General features: G+C 45.9%; 1 protein-coding gene and 1 long non-coding RNA gene across 2 annotated transcripts; both read right to left on the minus strand.

Moving 5' to 3' along the window:
- Positions 1-4112: 4112 nt before the first annotated feature.
- Positions 4113-6943, minus strand: LOC143509218 (uncharacterized). The gene is made up of 2 exons (XR_013129611.1): positions 6658-6943; positions 4113-5986 (listed from the first exon to the last, which is right to left on the minus strand). It is a non-coding gene; the product is annotated as an uncharacterized LOC143509218 (long non-coding RNA).
- Positions 6944-14687: 7744 nt separating this feature from the next.
- Positions 14688-22343, minus strand: arrdc3a (arrestin domain containing 3a). The gene is made up of 8 exons (XM_076997715.1): positions 21869-22343; positions 19888-19969; positions 19582-19729; positions 19327-19429; positions 18954-19210; positions 18155-18317; positions 17623-17765; positions 14688-17373 (listed from the first exon to the last, which is right to left on the minus strand). The coding sequence occupies exons 1-8, from the start codon at positions 22146-22148 to the stop codon at positions 17305-17307; spliced, it is 1245 nt and encodes a 414-aa protein (XP_076853830.1). The 5' UTR covers positions 22149-22343; the 3' UTR covers positions 14688-17304.
- Between the last annotated feature and the right edge of the window lie 295 nt (positions 22344-22638).

Here is a 22638-nt window from a genome sequence, read left to right on the forward strand (position 1 = left end):
TACCAGCCTCATGTTGACCCCTGTATGGGGTCATGTGGATGCCGATGGCATCGTGTCTGCTGCTGCCTGTAGTTTGGCCAACAGGTTTAGCAAGAATGACGCCTGCATGGCCTGCTGGTAAAAATGTTGCCTCCATAATGGTAGCAGGGGAAAAAAATCTAATTTCGTTTTTGCAGCACAATACTGCTTCAGTACTCAGTTCACAATACTGCATTAGTACTCAGTTCGCAATACTGCATCAGTACTCAGTTCACAATGCTGCATCAGTATTCAGTTCACAATGCTGCATCAGTACTCAGTTCACAATGCTGCATACGTGCTCAGTTCACAATGCTGCATCAGTACTCAGTTCACAATGCTGCATCAGTATTCAGTTCACAATGCTGCATCAGTACTCAGTTCACAATACTGCGTCAGTACTCAGTTCACAATGCTGCATCAGTATTCAGTTCACAATGCTGCATCAGTACTCAGTTCACAATACTGCGTCAGTACTCAGTTCACAATGCTGCATACGTGCTCAGTTCACAATGCTGCATCAGTACTCAGTTCACAATACTGCATACGTGCTCAGTTCACGCCTTGATGCTACGTCTGCCTTACTTATGTATGGACAGGCCTGCTTAAACATGGCAGTGTTGACTAATGCATGGACAATTGGAACTCAGTTGTCACTGAAGCGTGTTCACACAGCCCTAACAAACAGGACACGGTCACAGTTATATTCGCCACTGATAAATCCTCAGAGGCCGGCTGCTGTACGTTCTGTTACTGACAATTTAACAGGCGGGACTGAATGCAGAACTCTGCTAGTAATACCACACAGCCCGTTACATACACCTCCGCTGAAACGTGGTGTGGATGACCGGCCTACGCTCGCTTCTGACCCCGTACTGACTGGGCTTTTCAAAGTCAACAACTCCATAATTCAAGCCCTGCTTCTAGCGCTGTATCGTGTGTCTGGGTTTGCTTTTGGGCCACCCACAGGAGGACGAAAGAAGATATTCCCCCTTTCTCGTTCTGTCTCCCTCTCTCTTTCTCTCACCCTGTTCTCTTTCGCTCTTTTCTCCCCTGTCTCTCCAGCCGTTTTCTGCTCGCCCCTTGGTCATGTGTTCAAATGACACATAAATATTAAAGCGAGCCCCTGTGTGAAAGCAGACGGCACCTCCCTTAGACGAAGGCGACGCCTGTTTGAAGAGCAAAGCAGTGGCGGACCAGCCCTCTAAGTCAAGGAAGTAAACTAATGGTTGACATATATAGGCACGCTGTGGTTCTCGGACACAATACCTTGTCAGTAGAAATTCTACTGGGCAGGTCCTTTCAGAGTGTGTGTGTGAATGTGTGTGAATTCAGAGAGTGTGTGTGTGTGTGAGAGAGAGAGAGTGAGAGACTGAGAGAGAGACACATAAGACAATAAGACAAATATCCCTGTCAGTGATGCTAAAGTGAGGGAATCATCCTTGTCTAGAAGCTGTATGGTAATCCCAGTACTGGGGGACTGTCAACAACCACTTGGACACTTAGATGTGTGAGCAAGAAGGCCCGATATAGCCTCTGGATCTTTCTCTGCAGTCTGAGCTGTTTGCTTTGGGGAAATAACCCTGCTGTTCTTCTATTAATAGAACACCATGCATCAGCTATATTAGTGTCCAGGTGGGAGGGGCTAATGGAAAGAAATATGTTTTGCATCTCATCAACACCCCCCCCCCCCTCCCCAATTCTAGGCTACGTTTTGGAATAGCATAGTGAGGTAAATGTGGCATTTTCCTTTTTAGTTCGGAAAATGTGTGTCAGCTGAGTGTTCCGAATGTGGAATTAACCGGGACTCAGTAGGCCAGTCCTGGAATCAGACTGCTGTTCTCGTCTAAGCCACTGCACAGAGATGCTCACACCACCACAAGGGACAGATCAAAGGGTCAGATCTGCTCAGTTCCTGTGCCTTTCTAGACTGTTTAAGCCTGTCATTAGGGGGCCTTTTATATCCGGAGAGCTTTGGGCCCAGTCGTTATCAGTGTGTTCGCAGCTCCCAGATGTCATGATTCAGAACAGCACTTGTCTTGAAGTAATTCGGTTTATGTCTATCTGACTATCATTCTCTCTCTCTCTCTGTCTCTCTCTGTCTCTTTCTATCTCTCTCTGTCTCTCTTTCATGTTGCTCTGTCTGATTTTTGGCAGACACTCAACAGTATTGAAATGTGACTCTCATTGCACATTGTATCTCTTTGTTTTGAATCGTAGCTTCTCCAGAAACCTGGGTCTGACCCAAGCCAAATGAAAGCCTTCTCCTCCATGATGTGTGTCCAATTGCTTTATGAAACACACCCTTCCTCTTTCAGATGAATAGAGTGACCTGTCTGCTTTCGTTTTAAACTCAGTAGTTCACACATCACTTATGGCTTAGGATTTGCTTGGGATAACACCAATATACAGTTATCATCATGCTAGACTGGATTGCCTATACTAGCGGGTGATTCTGTAATATCATTAGCGTCATGCTAGACTGGGGCGCCTTTACTATCAGGTTATTCTGTAATATCATTCTCTCTTCTCCACATGCCATGAGTCTTATTTGCATAATTTTCATCTAATTAGACAACTTTGGTTCAAATGCTAACAAAATGGATGTTTACAGTTTATGGTTTCCTGCTTTAATTATGTGCAGTATGTGTAAATTATCAGACAGCTACTACCACAAATGCACCAATAGTGAATATCCAGAAATGAATATACAGTAGCCTGCTTGTCCAACCAAAAGTCACTGAAAACCTCACTTATTTTGTTTCTAAACCTGAGGCTAGTTCTGAGTGTGATCCCTGTGTAGGTCACACCTGTGTAGGTCACACAGCCCTTCTGCAGAGCCTCTTACAAACGCCTCCCTACTCTGCCCCCTTCCGCCTCCCCAGAGGCTTCTGGGAACGATGTTACGCTGCCCTAAGCAAACAGGTTGCCAGTAGGGTCAGAAGGCCACAACCCCTGGGAATCAGACACACTCAGGCATGGATCAGTTCCAGAGAATTCTACGCAAGTCGCCGTCCATTCTGCGAGCTGCAGAGGGCTCAGAGGAAATGTAGTCAATGTTTATTTGGACATCTTTGTGTCCCTGTACAAATGTACGAAGTTCTGAGTAAGAGAGCTGAATGAGTTTCGTGTCTCTTTGACCTTGGCAGAGTGCTGAATGGTCAAAGGTTTTGGCCAAGTAAAAACTGGAAAGCAGTTGTTTTCTTGTAAAGATCGATTATTCAGATTGAGGGAACTTCTGTGGTCTCAAGTTTGGACGGTTGGTGCCTTCCACACTTCGTTCTGTAAAATCTTCTGTTGAATTTTTACATGTTTTTGCATTAAACATCCCTTAACGTTTTCATTTACTTCAGTGACTTGGTTACCATGCATTTCAAGAAAGTTATAAAGTTGTTTTCAACTAGTATATTAATACTTTAAATGTTTGTTGAGAGTTACTGCAGCTGTAATGCAATGCTCATTTCAAGCAGAGCTGAAAATTCTTGGCCTACATTCAAAAATTAATAGTGTCATCATATTTGTCCCATTGCTGTGGGAGAATACCCTGGTCTTCTTAGGTCAAGTTGTAAAATCGTTTCGGCACCCATGATATCTGAGAGAGGAATCCTGGCACTAAGTCTAGCTTCGCCATCAAGCATAACTCAGGGTTACTAATGTGTCTTTGGGTCAGCTCGCCAAGATGTCTAGACGATCACACTACCGTTGACACCCACACAACCCTGGGGGCAGTTTGTCAGCAAATACAGGAGAGGTCATATGAAGATATCACCCATGCAAATAACCAGCGAAGGTTGTTGTAGAATCTTTTGGCATTTCCTGTAGACTAGCTATTGACATGCAGTCACAACTCTCTTGATCAGAAAAAACTAACCAAAATAAAACCAAAAGCCAAATAAGTAAAACACAAATAAAGGATTGGCTTAGTAGATGTAATTGCTTTGTGTGATGGGCCAGTCAAATGTGGGGTGTCAAAGTTCTAGACTTTGTTAGTTCTCAAACAAGGACTTTTATTTTTGAATTCATAGTAATGTAGATACAGTATAAATACATAAGGTTTTTTGCACAGTACATATTCCTACTTTGCCAAGCAGGACATACAGGAGGTATAATTATTTGAGATTGTTTTTTTTTTTAAGAACATAAGATTTCCAAGACTTCTATTATGGAAAAGACTTGCATTCCTTCTTTGCCCACATGTATCCTGGAACTGGACTCCAGCAGCTTCTCTTTGTTTCCTGTCACCAACCTCCTTGGCCTCTGTCTCTATGGAGCTCTCTGCGAGTTGGCATCAAAGCGGAGCTGACGGATGACACGCACAGCTGAGATAAGGGCTATCTCCCCACCCATGAAGCTGTACCAGCACGTACACAGAAACAGAGTGCAAAGTGGCCTCTAGCTCCCTGCCCCCCCTCACACTCTCTCTCCTCTCCTTCCTCCACTCCTCCACCTCGCTCTATCTTCAACCTCCACAGCTCTCTTTGAGTCGCCCAAGCCAGCCTGAACTGGTTTTGTTTAGCTTTTTTTTTTTTTTTTCCCACGGTGCAGCTCTTGCGTGACTCGCAGGGCGTGACTCGCCGCGATCCCCGGGGACAACCGCTAACACCCGTGGAGCTGCGTGCAACTTCAAACCAAGGCCCACGGGTTTTACACGGGTGCCTTGGGTTGCTATAAAAGAATTCTGCTACATTGCATCTGGGAGCATGTTGGGGGAAGGAGAGGGTTGATTTCCCCCCCTAGCACAGCTCCCCAGTGCTAGAGGTGGGGAAACACAGGGGAGTAAGAAAAGGTGGGCGGTCATAGATGTTTCAAAGAACAACTCAATGCTCCTTTGTCATATTTAGAACCAGACAGATCCAGCACAAGTTATAATCTGTAGCCCTTTCTAGCTGATATGAGATCAGGATGTGCCACTGATCATATAATAGACATATAATACAGGGGATATGGTGTGGACTGGTCCCTGAGCCAGTGATAAAAGTGCAGCTACTGACCCAAACTGATTTCGCATGCATTGGGTGAGAGGCGGAAAGTCTGCAGGCATCTACAGTAATGAACAGAGAGCCACTGTCCACCAAGAACAAAGATTAGAAAGAGACGTGCGCCTTGTGCTAGCAGAAAGGCCAAGAGCTTTGTGAAGTTCACATGACGTATAGCACCCACACAGTTGTGGATTTGGGAATGGATGCTGATATTATTCAGTTCATTTAGATCAACCTGATTGCAGTTGGCAAACGAACCACACTGCCATGTACTGTGCATTATTATTATTATTATTATTATTATTATTTCATTATGCAGTCAGTTAAAAGATGGCTTTACAGCTGTATGTCCTACTTACTATATCAACACTTTACAGCATAGAGCCCTAAATGGACTATGACGTTACAGCTGTTAAGTGCCATTAAAACAAAATGATAAACATCGTTATGGGGAGAGAGAGAGTCCCAGTAAAGCCTTTGCCAAGAACCGACAGACCTTCACTGTCCGATGGGATCTTTTAATACACCACATACCACCTAGGTCAGTACCCAGAACTGGCAACACCTGTTTCACGCTCTCTACACAACAAACCTAGTGCTCTGCACATGTGTCTGTAAAACCATAAAGTCAGAGCAGTGCATTGACCCAGCCGTGCCTGTCCCGCTCACCTGTCACACACGCTGGACCCTCCCCGTAAAACGCACCACGCCACATTGCAACGTTCTCAGCGGTAAAACGGGACCTCAGTCACCAACCATCATTGTGCGTGCTTTAGCACACTAGATGTCTCTTCCTCAGTGCTGGGGATATGCTGGAACACACAGACGGCAAGATCTCCAGCCCTTGAATTCATATCGCTCACAGCCCAGGAAAGATCCATCTGCCCATGGCCTGCAGTGCCCACAATTCCAGTTAGAACTGGTTCGTTGCTTCTCGTTTTTGGCCGTGCTGCAACGGATAACCTTGGAGCGTTCTACAGAATAGCTTCCTGTGGAAGAAAGGAAGTTTATTCATGACATGTTGAATTTTCTTGGGATGTATATGTGGCTTCTGTAAAAATAATGTTTCTGTCAAGCAAATATGACACTATTGTGAACAGCAAAATAAAAAAAAATTATTAAACGTCATAATTATGTTAAACAAATTTGCACATGGAATAATTTATATAAAATATATTAATCTTTCTATTAATATAGATCTATCTATTAAAAGACTTCCTGGCAGAGAACCTATATATATATATATATATATATATATATATATATATATATATATATATATATATATATATATATATATATATATATATATATATATATATATGCTATAGCTAAAGACATATAATATATAGCTACCTTATACACTATGACTACATGTGTACAGTTTGGCATGTTTTACATTACTTTTCCTACCCAAACTTCAGTGCTTTGCCAAAAACTGTTCACAGAGATTCAGATTCATGAAACGGATTCGGCTTCATAAGAAAACGACCAAGTGGCGCTTTGGCAGAGAGTAACGGCTCTGAATCTCCCGCCCTCTCCTCACGTTTGCCCCTGCGGTGGAGGTCTGGCGGGAAGCTCCGTGCACAGACGGGGGGGGGGGGGGGGGGGGGGGGAGTGTGGCGGCAGCTGCGCGGTGGCCGCGTGCGGCTGTGAATACCTCGTGCGAAGCGAATTCCTCGTGCGAAGCGCGTGTAGTGCTGACTCAGCCTGTCTGGAGAGCCTCGCGACAGTGACCACGCCTCCTCCAGGCTGACCACGCCTCCTCTAGGCTCCCCGTCATGGTGCATTAGAGACACAAGTCAGGGGGTTTAGGGCCTCGTGTCCAGCTCACCCCCTCAGAATGTTGAGGAGGACAGCGTGAACTGGACAGAGACTTGGAAAGGGGACAGAGACGTGGGGGAGGAGCAAGGGAGGAGAGGGTGTGGCCAAGAATGTGAAGAGAGTAAAAAAAAAGTGCACCTTCCCTCAGATTGAAAAACATACCATAATAGTAAGACACGGTACGTCATCCCTCGGATCTGGATCTACAGGGGTCTGGGGGGGGATCAGGGCAGCTAGGAGAAGAGCAACACTGTGGGTGTGTCCTCTGAACATGCTGCCTATTGGCTAGACGTCTGGATTTGGGCACGGCAGTGTGATCGAGGACAGACTGCTGAATCATGGACCCAGCTGGGAGAAGGGGGGAGGGAAGAAAGGTTGAAAAAGAGAACAAGAAAGCTGGAGTGAAACCAGGGAGCCAGAAGCCACATACAGAGCGCAAGGCCAAACTTCTGCACATATCAAATTCATCCTCCTTGCATGACGCATATTTTGACTGGAGTGTTTTCCAATCGACTACAAAACACTACTGGGGCGACAGTGACAGACCAAATGGGGGAGTCACGCGGACGTTTGTCTCGATGTCAGTCCAACTGCCTGTCTTGCTCTTTCTCCTCTGCCCATCACAAACACACACACACGCACGCACGCATATCTATTGTTCTCACATTTTCCCTTTGAGCGAATAATATAAAACCTCTCACTGTGCTCCTGGAAAGACACCAAAATGGGATTATAAGTTTAACTAACCGCTGAAACCCAAGCTGAAAGAACGGGGCAAAAACACAACCGTGACCTCGGAGCGAAAACACTCTTCGCCTTACATAACTGAACGTTGTTATGACAGACCGGCTCGGTGTTACTTTCGACCTTATCGCCCTTTCAACGCCATGCCGACCACGCAGCCGGCAACGGACACTTGGCGATGACACGTTCCCCTGACAGCGTCCAGACCCAGATGACTGAACCGGCACTAATTCCAGTATGCAGGCAGAGCATGCGTTGCGGAGGAGTCCTGGCTGTGCGGCCGTGTTTTCGCAAACTTAATATCGGGAACCGAATAAGGGGCGCTGGCTGCGATCCGCTCACCGAGTCAACCGAGGCTGTCACCTCCTTGTGTGAGTTGCGGTAAACCAATTCATTTTCCAATGAGGCAAGGGCATTCTAAAGCTATCGGATGTTCTGGAAAAGAGACTGAACTTAAACCTATGTCATCATTCCAGAGATGGGAGGAGAGGCTCCTGAACACGTCTTAGGGTTACGGCTGAAATAGTCCCGTCACTATAAATACTTATATAGGTCTACTTACAGGCGTATATTAACTCTACACGGGCTGGAGGGCAGGCTGTTGTCTCTGCAGCCCTTTGATTTTCAAGATTCTTTATTCAAGATTCTTTATTTGTCACATGTATAAACTGTGGAGAATCTTGAATAAAGAATCTTGAAAATCAAAGGTAAGTTGATTTACAAATTTGGTAATTGTTTGTGCTCTACGTGCTTATCTTTCATTTCCCTGTTGTTTGTTGTCTGAATTTGTGTCATAAATAAACACCTTTTACCTCCATGTCCACGTGTCACAGAGACATGCCATGTTTCTTTGTGTTTAGCAGAACCACTACCTTGGTGTTTATTAGGACACTGACAGGGTCGGTTCCTCTACTCACTGCATGGCATTATAGGTCATGCATCCACCCTTATCAGCTCCTAACTGAGGAGCACCTCCAACTGAGGAGAACGTCCAACTGAGGAGCACTTCCAGAGGAGGTGGGTGAGTCTGTCATGAAAGGGGGGGGGGGGGGGGGGGGGGGGGGGGGCGTGAGTTGTCTACACGTAGGTTTCCCAGAGACAGTGTAGCTGGACAAACGCGAGAATGCTTTGTGCTTACGGGAGCGCTACTGTTCGCCTGAGCTAACTGAGAACAAGAGCGTCTTCTCACTCCTGAGTGCCTAGGGCAGAGAACAGCTTGTGTGGTTTCAGTTATGCCCTTTCTGTCTGTTTACTGTCAAAAGGAGTAACAGAGTGTTCTCTAAGTGTGCCAGGAAAAAAAAACACAAAAGGAGTAAATCACCTTAAGGTTTAGGAATATCTCCGCCCAACCTCTAAAAACAGGGGAGGGAGTCAGACTGGACTTGAGATTCGACTTTGGCCTTTGTGCCAAAAGCACGAATTTTTCATTGAAGAAAATCTGCCTCTAGTTGAAAAGGTCTCATTCACAGGGTTTTCTTTTTCATCATTTTCTGGGCTGTTCTTAAGACATTCTTGTATCTTGGAATCAAATCTAGATTAGTGATGGTGTCGTCCGTAATATATGGATTTGCACTAATCAAGAACTGAATGCGGGTGTCATGTGGGCAAGAAGCACAATGCATACTGCCAAATACCATAAATGTAAATACAATGTAATGCACATTGAGGTTAAATAAGATCTACTGAAACATAAGCATGAAATGCATGTACAGTGTCTGCCCATGGACAGAAATAGCAGGCAGACAAAGGGACGTGGGCTAGCTGCTTCCTTGAGTACCCCTGGAACAGTCCACCCTAACCGGGACAGCACCAGGACAGCCCACCCTAACCGGGACAGCACCAGGACAGCCCACCCTAACCTGGACAGCACCAGGACAGCCCACCCTAACCGGGACAGCACCAGGACAGCCCACCCTAACCGGGACAGTCCACCCTAAACGGGACAGTCCACCCTAACTGGGACAGCACCAGGACAGCCCACCCCAACCGGGATGGCACCAGGACAGCCCACCCTAACCTGGACAGCACCAGGACAGCCCATCCTAACCAGGACAGCACCAGAACAGCCTACCCTAACCGGGACAGCCCACTCTAACCAGGACAGCCTACCCTAACCGGGACAGCCCACCCTAACAGTTACAGCCCACCCTAACAGGGACAGCCCACCCTAACCGGGACAGCCCACCCTAAACGGAACAACACCAGGACAGCCTACCCTAACCAGGACAGCCCACCCTAACTGGGACAGCCCACCCTAACCGGGACAGCACCAGGACAGCCCACACTAAGCGGGACAGCCCACCCTAACCAAGCACATAACGTGTGCCTGGTGATCAGCAGGCTCTGTGCAGCGATTAGGCTGACTGCATTCCCCTCTCTACTCTGTGGCCCTCTCTGCATGGTGGGGGTGGGGGTGGAGGTGGAGGTGGGGTTAGAGTTTGGGTGGAGGTTAGCAGGGTGGGGGGTTAAAGCTTGCCATGACTAAGGAGAAATGGAGGCTGTCTGGCTCTGGTGAGAAAGATCCGGGGGGGTGTGTGCATGTGGGCATGTGTTTTGGAGAGGGGGAGAGAGAGCATGTGTTTGTGAGTGTGTGCGTGTGTGCAAGTAGGCAGGTATGTGTGTTAGAGAGAGAGGGAGAGAAAGGGGGAGAGAGAGAGAGAGAAAGGGAGAGAGAGAGAGAGAGAGAGGGGAAGAGAGAGGAACAAAGAGAGAACCAGCTAAAAGAATGACCCATGCAGAATGACCCATGCCCTATTTGGAACTGTGTGCACTTTGTTTGTTTTGTCCAAAAATAGACACCCTACATACTCATGGGGTCATGAAGTTTGCTTGACACTTCACCTTATTAAAACATGTAAACTGTAGATACCTCTTAATGAAAATGCTTTTTTTAGCAATGAGCCAATGTGATATTTCTTATTACCCTTTGACATATTACATGGCAATAAAAGAATAACACTTTATATGTACATGGAGCAACACATTAGAAGGTTCCCCTGTAGTCCTCTTTTATAACAGGGCTTTATTTACACAAACTACAATTCCTAGTTCATATAGATGTCTTTCCACCTGACGGACAAATAAACAGTACAGTAAATCTATCTGTCTGTCTTTATAAACACGTTGACTGTGAATTCCCCTGTAGCTTAAAACATTAAAGAGAGAAGTAAAAGTTTGAGAGGAAACTTTCCATGACAGTGGAAGATAAGGCCTAAAGAAACATGGCACAAGTTGTCCACATCAAATCCTTCACTGACACAACTGAACCCAGGAGGGATTAAGTGCTCTTCTGTATTTTTGTTTATCAACCCGAAGCACAGTCACATAGTTGTAGAACAGTTGACACAACCTCCTTTAGCACGTGCCGGTCCGAATGTGGTGCTGCTTTGCCGTGGCGGAGGGGCGGGGAGGCCGTTAGAGCGCTGCGGTGGGTGGAGGGAGCTCTTCACAAACGCCGGCCCACGTTGGCCTGTCAGCGCCTCCGGCGTGCTGGACGGGCGGGCTCCAGACGCGCGCAGCTGCGCTAATAATGACCGTGCACTCTCTAACTCGCCAGGAACTTGAACTCTCGCTTCTGCGGGCGAGGCAAGGTCAGGTGTCTACCAGCAATCCCCCCCAAACCTCCCTGCCACCCCCCCCACTACCCCCTGAATGCACCTCACCCCCCCTTCTGCACACCAGCTATGCCGACTACCCCTGATCCCGACAGGCAGCCCGGGCAGCGCCTGCTTTCTTGGTCTTCCTCTTCCTCCCCACTGATAGCTGAGGACCCGTACGGAGGCTGCGTAGCTGTCCGCTTCACCAGGGATGCTTGCCCTGTCTGTCACCATGGCTACAAGGGCGGGGCCACGGACCATGGCGTTCCGCGAACTCAGGAGCTGGAGACTTCAGGAGCTTGTAAATTTGCCTGCTGTTTCTTCAGCGTTTCACAGCTGTCTTAATCCATAGGACCTGTTAATTAAAGTGAAATACACCTGCACGAGGAGACAGGGAGGAGAAGGATGGTTTAAAGTTCCTAGTTCGCCGTGTCTCCTTTGTCTCCTCCTGAGGGTGTGCAGGGAAGAGGCGCGTCCAGCTCCACGTGCAGGTGGGGACGTTCTCCAGCACGGCTCCTGCATCACAGACTCGTGTGAGAAAACCTAAACAGACAACTCACCCACTGACAGAGACCGAGAGCACCAATCCACCATGGAGAGTGAGGAACAGTGTATACAAAACCATACCAGTGTAAACATACTAAAGTAAATAACAGCTTCGACTTATGGAGGTGAGAGAATATCTGGTGTAGAACATGGTTTCTGGTTCATACAACATCTCTCTCATGAGGAGAGACCATTCACTCCTTATTGAGATTCAGAATGATTGTCATCTGGAGCTGTTTAGAAGGTCTGCATGAAATGTTCATCTCCATGCTGTTTGCACCAGGTATTGCTCCCAGTAATCAGATTGTTTACCAGTGCTGAGGAGTATTCCATTTATGGATGGAGTCCATTTTTCATTGGTACCCTATTGTGGTCGGTGAGGGTAACTTTACTGAGCAGTTAAGGAAACATTTATTTACTTCTAAATCTCTGATATCCTCAAACATTGATTTATTTAACAAAAATCCATCACAGAAAGTGCAGGCAAACTCTCTTATCAAACCTAAACCATGATGTCAAGATCTATTTTAAACCAGCTGGACGCCAGGACATATTACATTTTGTTTTATCGATTTTAAAAGTGACAATCTGTTAATGTAGCAACCTTTCCATGACATAACCTTGGCTTATGCTAAGCGCGTAGTTTTCACTATCATGTGTAAGTGTCCTTCAGCGCCACATTACGGAAACATCTAGAACGTGTCACGGCACCTCAGATGCATCTGTGTGCTGAACCAGGGAGCAACTCCTCCCGTTGGTCCTGGATTAACCAGTAGATGGATCAGAGGTTCTGGATGGCATCAGCTGGAGTTCACCAGCAGCCAGGCTAATCTGCTTTCGGGCTGCAAAACCAATGCCCCAGCTCAGCAGAGAGACCCTACCCCATACGGATCAGTGGCACGGATGTCCAAGGGGGGCACCAAAGGTTCTGGCCATAGCTGAGTTATCAGCTAACCCTAACCCTAACCCCAGCCAAAACCCACCTGGCAGTGTACGGATCAGACCCTGTTAATGTGCACTTCAAGAGAACAGTGCTGACTAGTAAAGAATGTAGGAAGATCACAACAGGGACACATCCTTACCCTTAGAGGCATCGGAAAAAGTTGCCAATTGACTGCCTGAGCTGATAAAAGGTTTAAACTGTTTCAAGGTTATAAAATAACAAACTTTACCCAACATGCTCCAAATTAGCATTTTGTAGCCTGTAAGAATAACTCTGTATATACAGAGAAGCACCAACAAACCAGCTCAACATCTCAACAACGTCCTCGTTTGATAATGGCACACATATCAAGGCACTGGTCGAGTCTCTTTGGTCAGCCCTCTCCCCCACTGGGATCAAAGCTCTGTGAAACCACCGCACAGTTCTCCCTGTCTCTTATTGTGTTTTTAACAGGGCCAGACTGCACATTCATCCAGCTGATAAACTATTATCTTATCAAAGACTGGAGAGAACCTGCTTTGAAGCGAAAAAAGGAGAGCGCCAAGGCCAAGGCTGAAGCACCATGGTGACACGGCATGACGATACTCGCTGTCAGGCCGTGTACGGCGTACCCCGCCCCACGGCTCCGATGCGTGATGGTGTCTGTGGTTCTGACTGCATGGGGTTCTCTTCTAGTGCCACGGATACCGTTCTGTGCTTTCCTCGGTCCAGGCCCCGATCGCAAAGACGTGGCTGATGTCATTTAGTGGATTTTTGAAATGCAGCATCTAAACACAGCATCAATCAACTCTGTTGCCCGATGAATGCGGAGTGATAAAAACACATGGGGAATTTCAGATAGTCTCTTCTCAGTTAATTTAACTTTAAGTGGAATATCTAATGAAGTTGGTGCTTCATTAAATTTTTAGTAGGCAGTCTTTTTTCTGTACAATGCATGCTTTTTAAATCAAGTCTAGAAAACAGAAATCTGTTAAATAAGCCAGAGCTTAACAAGAGAAAAGAACTACTCATTATATTAAAAAACTTTTAAAGGTGTGCTTTCTCAGGACAGCTCGCCTGAGGCCTCTTTCAGACTAGAGTGTAAATTATAGCCATTGTCCTGTGGTGTGCCCTGCGATGGATATTAGAGTCTGTTTTACAGCAGGACAATGGTGCTTTCTAGACTTTGTGTCCAGTTTGACTGGTCGCCATTGCCAGGCATTTACAACCTCTCCTAGGGCTACTCTTGACCTGTGACTGGGCGTCCCCAGATGACATGAGGTCACGAGGTGAGTACTTATAAATGATCCTGGCATCCTCCTCCAACACCTAAGAGAAGTATCAGTCTTATCTCCATAGTCTGAGAATTAAAACGCGGAGAATTTGTGAACACTGCTTGGAGATTTGTCATCTCTTGCTTCAGTATTCTTACATTTTCTAATCAAGAGAACTGCATTTTAGGGAAATGTCCTACAAATCCACACACCTCCTTGTGTGGCTTAAAAGTCATTATCTACTGTAAAAAGTCTTTGCGTTGTATTGCTTTCACTCTAGAGCAACTGGAAGTACACAACATAAAACCTGTTTAGTAAACACATATCTGTATTTACTTATAAACTGACCAAAAGCTTCATGGACTGTCACTGAACAACATGTTTTCTGAAAACGTGGTTTTTTTTTGTTCCAAATGACTGCTGGGAGATGTCAAATATCTGCTGCTGTTATAAGAGTATGAGCTCATGTGTTATTATCATTGGCATTTTAACAGCTACATCTCAGCTGTAGTTGCATACCTATAACCCCTGCATGGCTTCAGAGTAATTTACAGGGTGTAAAAAGATTTTGCATGTGATGTTTTATTCTAACAAGGTCTTGATCAATAGCTCTCTATTCATTTGTAGCCAATTCACCCCCATTCCTGAACCCCAAATGGAGGATTATGGGTCGTTGACATCCAGAGGAAGGGCTTGTAATATAGATCTTCCTGTGGAAGAAAGAGCTCTCTGTCTCTGTTTTGCATACATTTTAAAATACAGTATAAATATATCATAACAAGGGTTTTAATGCATGAAAAAGGTTTATTGAGCTTCAAGGAAGAACTTATATGAAATGTCAAAACCATTCCAATTTGCAGATTAACATTGTGTAGTGTTCTATTGAACATGAGGGGGAGGAATGAATTCAAACATCATATTGCACTTAATTTCAAAACCAAATCCCCACCCAAATTTCTCCTTCTTTATTTTCGTGCAGGGCGGTGTGAGTTTAGCTTTAACACTGGACTGCTTGGAAGGACAAACCACTGGATACCGACCACAAAAAAAAAACATGCTTATCGTTTTACCTAAGGCTCAAATCATGTGCAGGCTGTGATTTGGCCAGGTGTGGATAATGCGCAGAAAAAACAATAACCCAAACACTTGTGCAACAGACATATAAGGGAAGTGGTCTGCTTTGTCACAGGAGAGTCCTGCAGGGTTCATTGATAACCCAGTTCTATAAAGACAGTGAAACCACAGCCATTGATCCCAAACTAAAGAGATGGAGAAACAGAAGTGCACCAGGTTGTCTGACCAGGAAACAAACCTTGAATGCCCATATCAAGAATTATCAAAACTAGCCAATGCAAAATGAGATGTAAGCCATAGCAAATCAAGAGTGGCGTGTCTAGCGATCAGTGCTAGCTTTGAAGGACAAGTTCCCTTTTTGTCCTTTTAAACAAAAACACACTTCAGACGATACACAGTCAGTCAGAAGGTTCTCGGTTGTAATGAATATGAGTGATGAAGCATTATTCATGTTAGCTCTTCAGGGCCAGAGCATGTGTCTGTCCCTGTTCAAAGCAGTAATCAAAAGACCTGCTGAATTTGACAGTCCTTCTCTCGAGCCATTGAACAACACGTACACGCACACATCAGCAACTTGGCCATGATCGTTGCCACTTTCAAAGCTTGAATTTGAGTGACATACCAAACACAGCTCAAACCATTATCGCCGGGGACGCGCATCGTAATCTTCCTCTAGACCTCAACGAGATATGATCGGGATTTGCGTTCAAAAAAGGGAAAAAAAAGTGCTTCGTGATTAAGGCTACATGGAAGCCATAGCTAAAACCAGCTTAGTTGTTGAATGAGTTTTAAAAACAAATGTATGACTCATTTCAACTAGGGACGCCCTTCGATGGCCGCCAGGCCGCGATCTGAGCAGCAGATTAGCCGCGGGGCGTCCCCTTCCTCTTCCTGTCCAACGGGGCTTCGGACATCTCCCCACTGCTTCGGGGCTGTTTGACTTTTCCGGTTCTCTGGGTTTTGTTTATACATATCTCCCATCACTGGCCTTGGGGGAACTTTGGGACAAATGAAGTCTGACAAAAAAAGGGGGAATGTCAATCGTCTTGGACATCTGTCTTGCGTCTCCTCTCTTACTGTTTTGTCTAACCTACTATTTTTTTTTGTCTATTCGCTTTCACACTTTCAAACAGTGCATTTAAACAGTCTTTTTCATACATACATATATATATATATATATATATATATATATATATATATATATATATATATATATATATATATATATATATATATATATATTTATTTATTTATATATATATATATTTTGTTTCCAACCATTTGGCAAGTGAGAAGTTCTCCTGAGACTGAGTGCTTTTAATTTGAATTCAGGCAGTGCTGTGTGGAAGTTTGTGCAGTGCTTCACACGGCACAGACCGCCCATCGCGGCACCTGCGTGGCCCCGCCCTTTTCCGTCCCTCCGCTCAGCCTACGCATGCAGGTGGCTGGGGCTCATCTGCCGTCTGTCTACCCCAGAACATGAACGCCACGCGAACGAGGATTGGCTTAAAGGCATTCTATGTTTAGAAATGATACACGGTGTACACATAAACAGGAGGGAAACAGAAACACAAAAAAAACAAATAAACAAACAAAAAATGAACAAACAATTCGTTCGGTCAACGATGCGGGGCTGTGACACCGGGCGGTGCTGCGTTTGTGTGCGAGAACGCGGATCGGCAGCAGACGAAGACGGCTACAGCCGGATCACAGCAGCAGTCGCGTGCTTTTCAGTCTGGTCCTGGTTCTGTCTCTGGATCTGTGCTTGCCGTTGTTCGGAGTTGTGCGGATCAAAGCCTGCAAGCGCTCAGTCATATTATAGCAGAAAAATTTAAACAAAACGGACGGCCGCGTTAAAACTGAGCCGCGTAACTGAAGAGAAAAGATGTGCAAAAATCCACAACTGAGGCAGGGTGATGGTGATGTCAGACTTTTCTCCGTTAGACTGCAGACGTCAAACATGTTTTACGCTGTTTCTGATCGAGTCTCTGGACAGCCCTGCGCTACAGAGACATGTTTATGTGCCACGGTTACAGAAAGAAGCATAAGGACAACAAAAGCTGACGCAGTCCTGGCGTCTCGGTCCGACCAGGCGAGTCTGTCCACAGGGGGGTGGACGGGGACGAGTGGTGCGGTCGCACATTCCCGCGGACGGGCAGGATGTGACGCGGCAGGGGCGACTTCGTGCTGGCCGCCCGTCCTCTCTCCCGTACGTGTTCCCTTTTCTCTCAACGTCGACAACGGCACAAACGGACTCGTCGCCGCCGGGAGAAAAAAACGAAGTAGGGGGAAGTGTGGAAGGCCCAAGTGCTGGCGGCGAGGACTGTTCAGCGCGTGGGGCACGTGTCCGGCCTCCTCTGCTCCGGCTGTCTGACTTGATCCGGGTTTGGGTCAATCTAGCAAGGAAGGATGCAAGGGACATAGAGTTTAAATTCCTCCCATGACATTTCAAAGGGTGGATGAATATAGCGTTTAACTCTTCAGATTCACATTAGAAACAAGCCATCTATTAGCTAGATGAAAAACACTGTGTTATATGAACCTACGTGCTTTATTATCATGACAAACAGAACTAATAAGATTAGTTTGTTGGTTTCTCTTCCATTTCAGAAAACATTCACATAAAATGTATTGTTAATATTTACCACAGAGTATGGAGGAGGGGGCTGAAAGCGGAACTCTTGGATGTAGGCAAACAGTGGGCCGTCGAAGTTGTCACGGCCCGAGGACTCATCCAGACAGCTCTGGCGCTGTTCCTCCGTGACCACCTCTGCATACTCCGGGGGAGCTGTGAACAGGCGAACGGGGGTACCGTGTTACAACCGTTGCCATGCCGACCACAGCAGAACATAGCTGCAGTGACTTCCTACCACATCGTTTGGCCACTACGCTTGGTAAACCGTGTGTGTGTGTGTGTGTGTGTGTGTGTGTGTGTGTGTGTGTGTGTGTGTGTGTGTGTGTGTCTTTGGGCCTTAAAAAGCTCGGATTTGGATATCCTTGCTCTATATGACGAGCAAAAAAAATATTCTATTACAGCGCTAAGTAACCTGCTGCTAGGGCTTGAAATCTGAACAGCTCAGGACGGCTAATGTCACATCAAGCACGACTGCTACAGCACGACTGCCCGCGGTGCACAGTGCCTCCGTGGCCCAGACCCCCCAGGACGGGAACACTCACCCTCGGGTCTCTCTGGCAGGGCCATGCCCAGCCAGCTCATGGTCATGCTGCACTGGCTGCTGACGGAGGACGTGCGGCTGCCGAAGGGATGGAGGGGGATGGTGCCGATGACCAGGGGCAGGTTAAGGGTCAGGTTCATAGCTCCTGGAATGTCCACGTATACCTGGAGAGAGCAAGCGGTCACACACGGGTCAACCCACCCACACCTTTAGATGCAACTGCAGCTGCTGACTACCACATGCATATGTTTCAATGTTCAATTCCTTTGATTCCACGATGTATGGACTTTTGACCACGTCACTGATGCGTTAAAGTGGTAGTTACATGAATATACACACCTGAGTGGCAATTATAGTCATTCAGTCATATTACTGCATTTTGTTGCCGTGTACTTGTGACAATGTACAATGACAATAAAGTTGAATCTAATCTAATTATAGCGAGCATCACTCAAAGTCAGTTGTCCAATGTGGTCAGACTGGTCCGTGGGGTTAAGAGATTATTATTACACACTATCTAGAATTTCAGCAAACCATAGAGATTAATCTCCCTGTGAGTGGGAAATGGCAGCATCAGGGATAATCCCGCTGTTTTCAAGGCTGTCTTCCTTTCAGAGCATTTGATCCTATATGTTTATATTGACTAAATCCAAATGCGGACCCTGAGAGTGAAAAATCAGACCATTCACGCTCTGCATGACGGCCTCAGATCCAGCGCATGGTCGACAAAAACGCTCCAACGAAAAACAACAACAGTGGCGGACAGGAAACAAGTGATCCAGGAAGTGTCCATAACTCACCATGAGGGAGTACTCCACCCGAATGATACTGCAGTCCAAGATGGACGGAGACACTGGGGGAATCTTCAGCATCTTCCCATTCCACGTCTCCGTCTTGCCGGAGGACAGCGACTCCCCGCGGAGGTTCGCCACCAGTTGCTTGATCTCCTTCATCTTCCCTTTGGCGTAGAAGGTCTGCGTTTGGTATATGGCCGCCTTTGGCACCACCATGCGTGAGGAGCAGTTCTCGATCTCGGCGAAGATCTGGATGGATTCTCCTGCGGGAAGCAGGCACACGGGTTAAGGCGACGTGGCGGCTCCGAGAAGATGTCACAACGATGGAGCCTTGTTGGCACTAGGGATGTCAACATGTAGTGGTGGTGAGAACTAGTACCTGGGGTGTAACCCTTCCTCTCTATCTTGGCACTTAGGGAAATGGGACCTGAGGTGCAAAACCAGCAGCACAGCGTCTTGTCCTTCGTTCCCGCCTGAGGAGACTATCGCAAACACAGGTGGGATGAGCTTAGTGTCTGAGAACTGCTGTTGCAAGAGAACCCAAAATCATACAAAACATATCGTCCATGGGTCAGAAATCTGTACCAATGAGATGTGAGAACACAAATGTGTCCTGAATGAGGCTGACGCTCACCAGCAGGAGGGGAGTGTTGATGTCGATGTGTTCGAAGACGGTGAACTCTTTCTTCGTCTTCATGGGTAGAAGCCAGGGCCTGTGCAGCTCTGCCTTCACCCAGTAACGCACACTGCCGTGCTTCCCTTCAAAGGAGGTAGCCAGAGGTCTGCGCATGGAGAAAAGGACACGATCGGACCAGAAACCGTTACAAGCCGAAACATCGCACCGGGCTCTCTGGGAGGACATTATTAAAGAGAGCGTACGCGTAAGGAGTTAACAGTCACACTTGCATCTTAGGACAATAAATAATGAAGAAAAACTCACGTTTGTGGAAGCTCGAAGCTAAATGCATACTCGTGTCTTCCTGAATGAATCGTACTGAGACCTTCCTCTGAGTTATCATCATCTGAAAAAGAGAACCATATTCCAAATACATGTATACCTTACCTGAAATAGTGAAAGTAACAGCAGAAATAAACATGATCAAATTTGAAATGTCAAATTATGCAGAGCACAGTTTAAAGAGTAAAGAACATGGTAAAAAAATCGTTCCTGTGTATTTAAGATAAGAACCCCTAGCTCCTTGTTGGATTTCTTAGTTAAAAAACATAGTACATTCATGCCTTTAAGATGTGTGTGGGGGACGTGGGTGTGTGTTTCCTATTTTACCAGTTTGTGGTTGATGTATGCTTTTATGTGGTTTATTTCATTCACAGTGGGAGAAAACGTCCGCAAAAGCAGGTATAAATCAAGAACAATAAAGAATTAGCTATGCGCTTTGTGTCACAGAAGGACAAAAATAACATTTTCGACAATAAAATGTAAATGTTAAAAATATACTCTTACGCTAAAGAGCTATAGTAAGCCTCCGTTTCACTAACTCAGCATTCTCCATCTGCTTAGCGGAGGCAGCGCTGTGGTAAACAAGCGCTGAGCTGTCAATCAAAGGCAGACTCGAGCAAGAGAAGACCGGCCTAAACCGGAGCGGGCTGCCTCCCTATGCCGGATGCTCATTACGCATTCATTGTGCAGCATTCAGTCGGGGCAACAGTCTTACTCACAACGGACAAGCCCCTATTGGCTTTATGTGTGTACTGCGGCGTGGATATTAAGGGTATTTCGAATTTAACGTGAGAATAAAGATGAGGCAGACACTAGCAATAATAACAAGACTGAAAACCGACTAGATTCTAAATTTCATCTTTATTGTTAGTATTGCATACGTTACAGGCTATACAAAGCTGGATAAATTATTGCAAGATATGTAGATTGGTACATTACAGAAGAAAAAAAATGACATAACCATTTCAAATGCATGACATTATATAATCATTTAAGAAATGCAAATTATTCCATACAGAATTTAACATGCAAGTTAGTCTAACATTCATTCTCTGTAGTAATTCCATTTCACAATTAAGAGCCCCGTGAGGTTAAAGTACATCAGTACAAAGATTGTTTGCAAAATGTTTTTACAGACGGCAGTCCTTATGACTGCTTCGACACTGTGAGGGTTTAGCTACAAAATGCCTTGTCCGAGAGCTTGTGTTGCAGAGCCGCAGCCCGGACACTGCGCGAACGCTGATGAAACCCGCTGCAAAACCTTGGGTTTTTTTTTTTTTTTTTTGCGTTTTCGCCTTCATTGCATGACAGGTCTTCATTGCACACTTTCAATGCATTGAGAAAATGCCGACAAAATACTGCAAAGATATCAACGGTGCAGAAGTTGCAGCTATTTCTAACTCTTTGGGCAAAAGCGTGAAGTCATCGAAGACACGTTTTGGCGTCGACCAATCAGAGGAGAGAGCGAACAGACTGCATCAAAACAGGATCGAACCGCTTTTAACAATGGCTGGAAACTGGCGACAAATTGGATTAAAACACCCGTCAGTGACTCAGATGTGAAGTTACTGGGGGTGAAATTTCCAAATTCGTTTTGTGTTCCTTGTCATGTTCTTGTTTTTTTTTCTTAAATACCATCAAACTGTAACCGGCAAAGAGCCCTGTGTGTTGTTCGCCATTCATTCCAGCTACCCTACTTCTGACAGTTGAGTCATTGCAGTAGCCAAATTGAGATACTAAATACACAGTTTCACTAACTATAATGGATGTTAATGTCTCAGTCCTTAAAAGAAACCGATCTAACCCGTTGGTTATAGTGTGCATGATCAGACATCTGTATTATCTGCATCCACAGGTAAAGCAACTCCGCGCATCCACAGTACCCACGGAAAAAAAGAACCAGAGCAACAGAACACTGTCCTTCAAAAGATGACATCTAAAACCCTTTTGGTCGTGATCTTACCTCTCTCGTGTCCAATAAGGATGTCTCTGTGATTCAAATACTCCACTTCTTCCGTATAATTTTGTGTATAGGCAGTGTTGGATCCAGCATTTCGTGATTCTGTCCAACGAACTTTCGCAAATCCCTTTGCGTGGATTTTGAGAGACTTGACACGAATTTCTCCGGTGACATCGATGATGACCCTTCCTGAGACACAGTCCCCGCTTGAGAAAACGGGGACATTGCTGTCATTGAGACAGTCGTAGCTTACAATGAAGCTCTTCACCTTGCCTAGCACCATGGTGGCAAGAAAATTATAAAGTACAAAAGAAATTGTAGAAAAAAAGCCTTATGAAAATAATCTCTTATGAAAAAAGCAAGTGTGAACACTGTTCAGTGTCATTGACGTGCGCGAGCTGAATAACAGCAAATGATGCTGTTATCGCGGCTCGTCGGGAGGACCGGGTTGGTGGTCTGCTGAGAAAGACGGCGAACTTTCGTCGCCCGGCTCACTTTAAGCGACGGGGTTGTGAAAAACAACCTACTGCGCATGCGCAGGACCTTCTATCCGCCTCCTAGAACGGGAGGGGGGGGGGGTATGTACCCAGTTCCACAGTGACAAATTACAGTGAACAGCTGAGCAATGTGAGAGTAGCGCTACGGAGAATAGGGAGTTTGAAATTATTCACTTTGTGCTGCACGTTTCTGTTTCACCCGTGTGGTTATACAGTAACACAGAATTTTCACAGTTTCATAGTTACTGATTGCCTTATGTTAGTGAGCTCATTACT

The sequence above is a fragment of the Brachyhypopomus gauderio genome, chromosome 3, assembly GCF_052324685.1.
Source record: "Brachyhypopomus gauderio isolate BG-103 chromosome 3, BGAUD_0.2, whole genome shotgun sequence".
NCBI classification, from domain to species: Eukaryota; Metazoa; Chordata; class Actinopteri; order Gymnotiformes; family Hypopomidae; genus Brachyhypopomus; species Brachyhypopomus gauderio.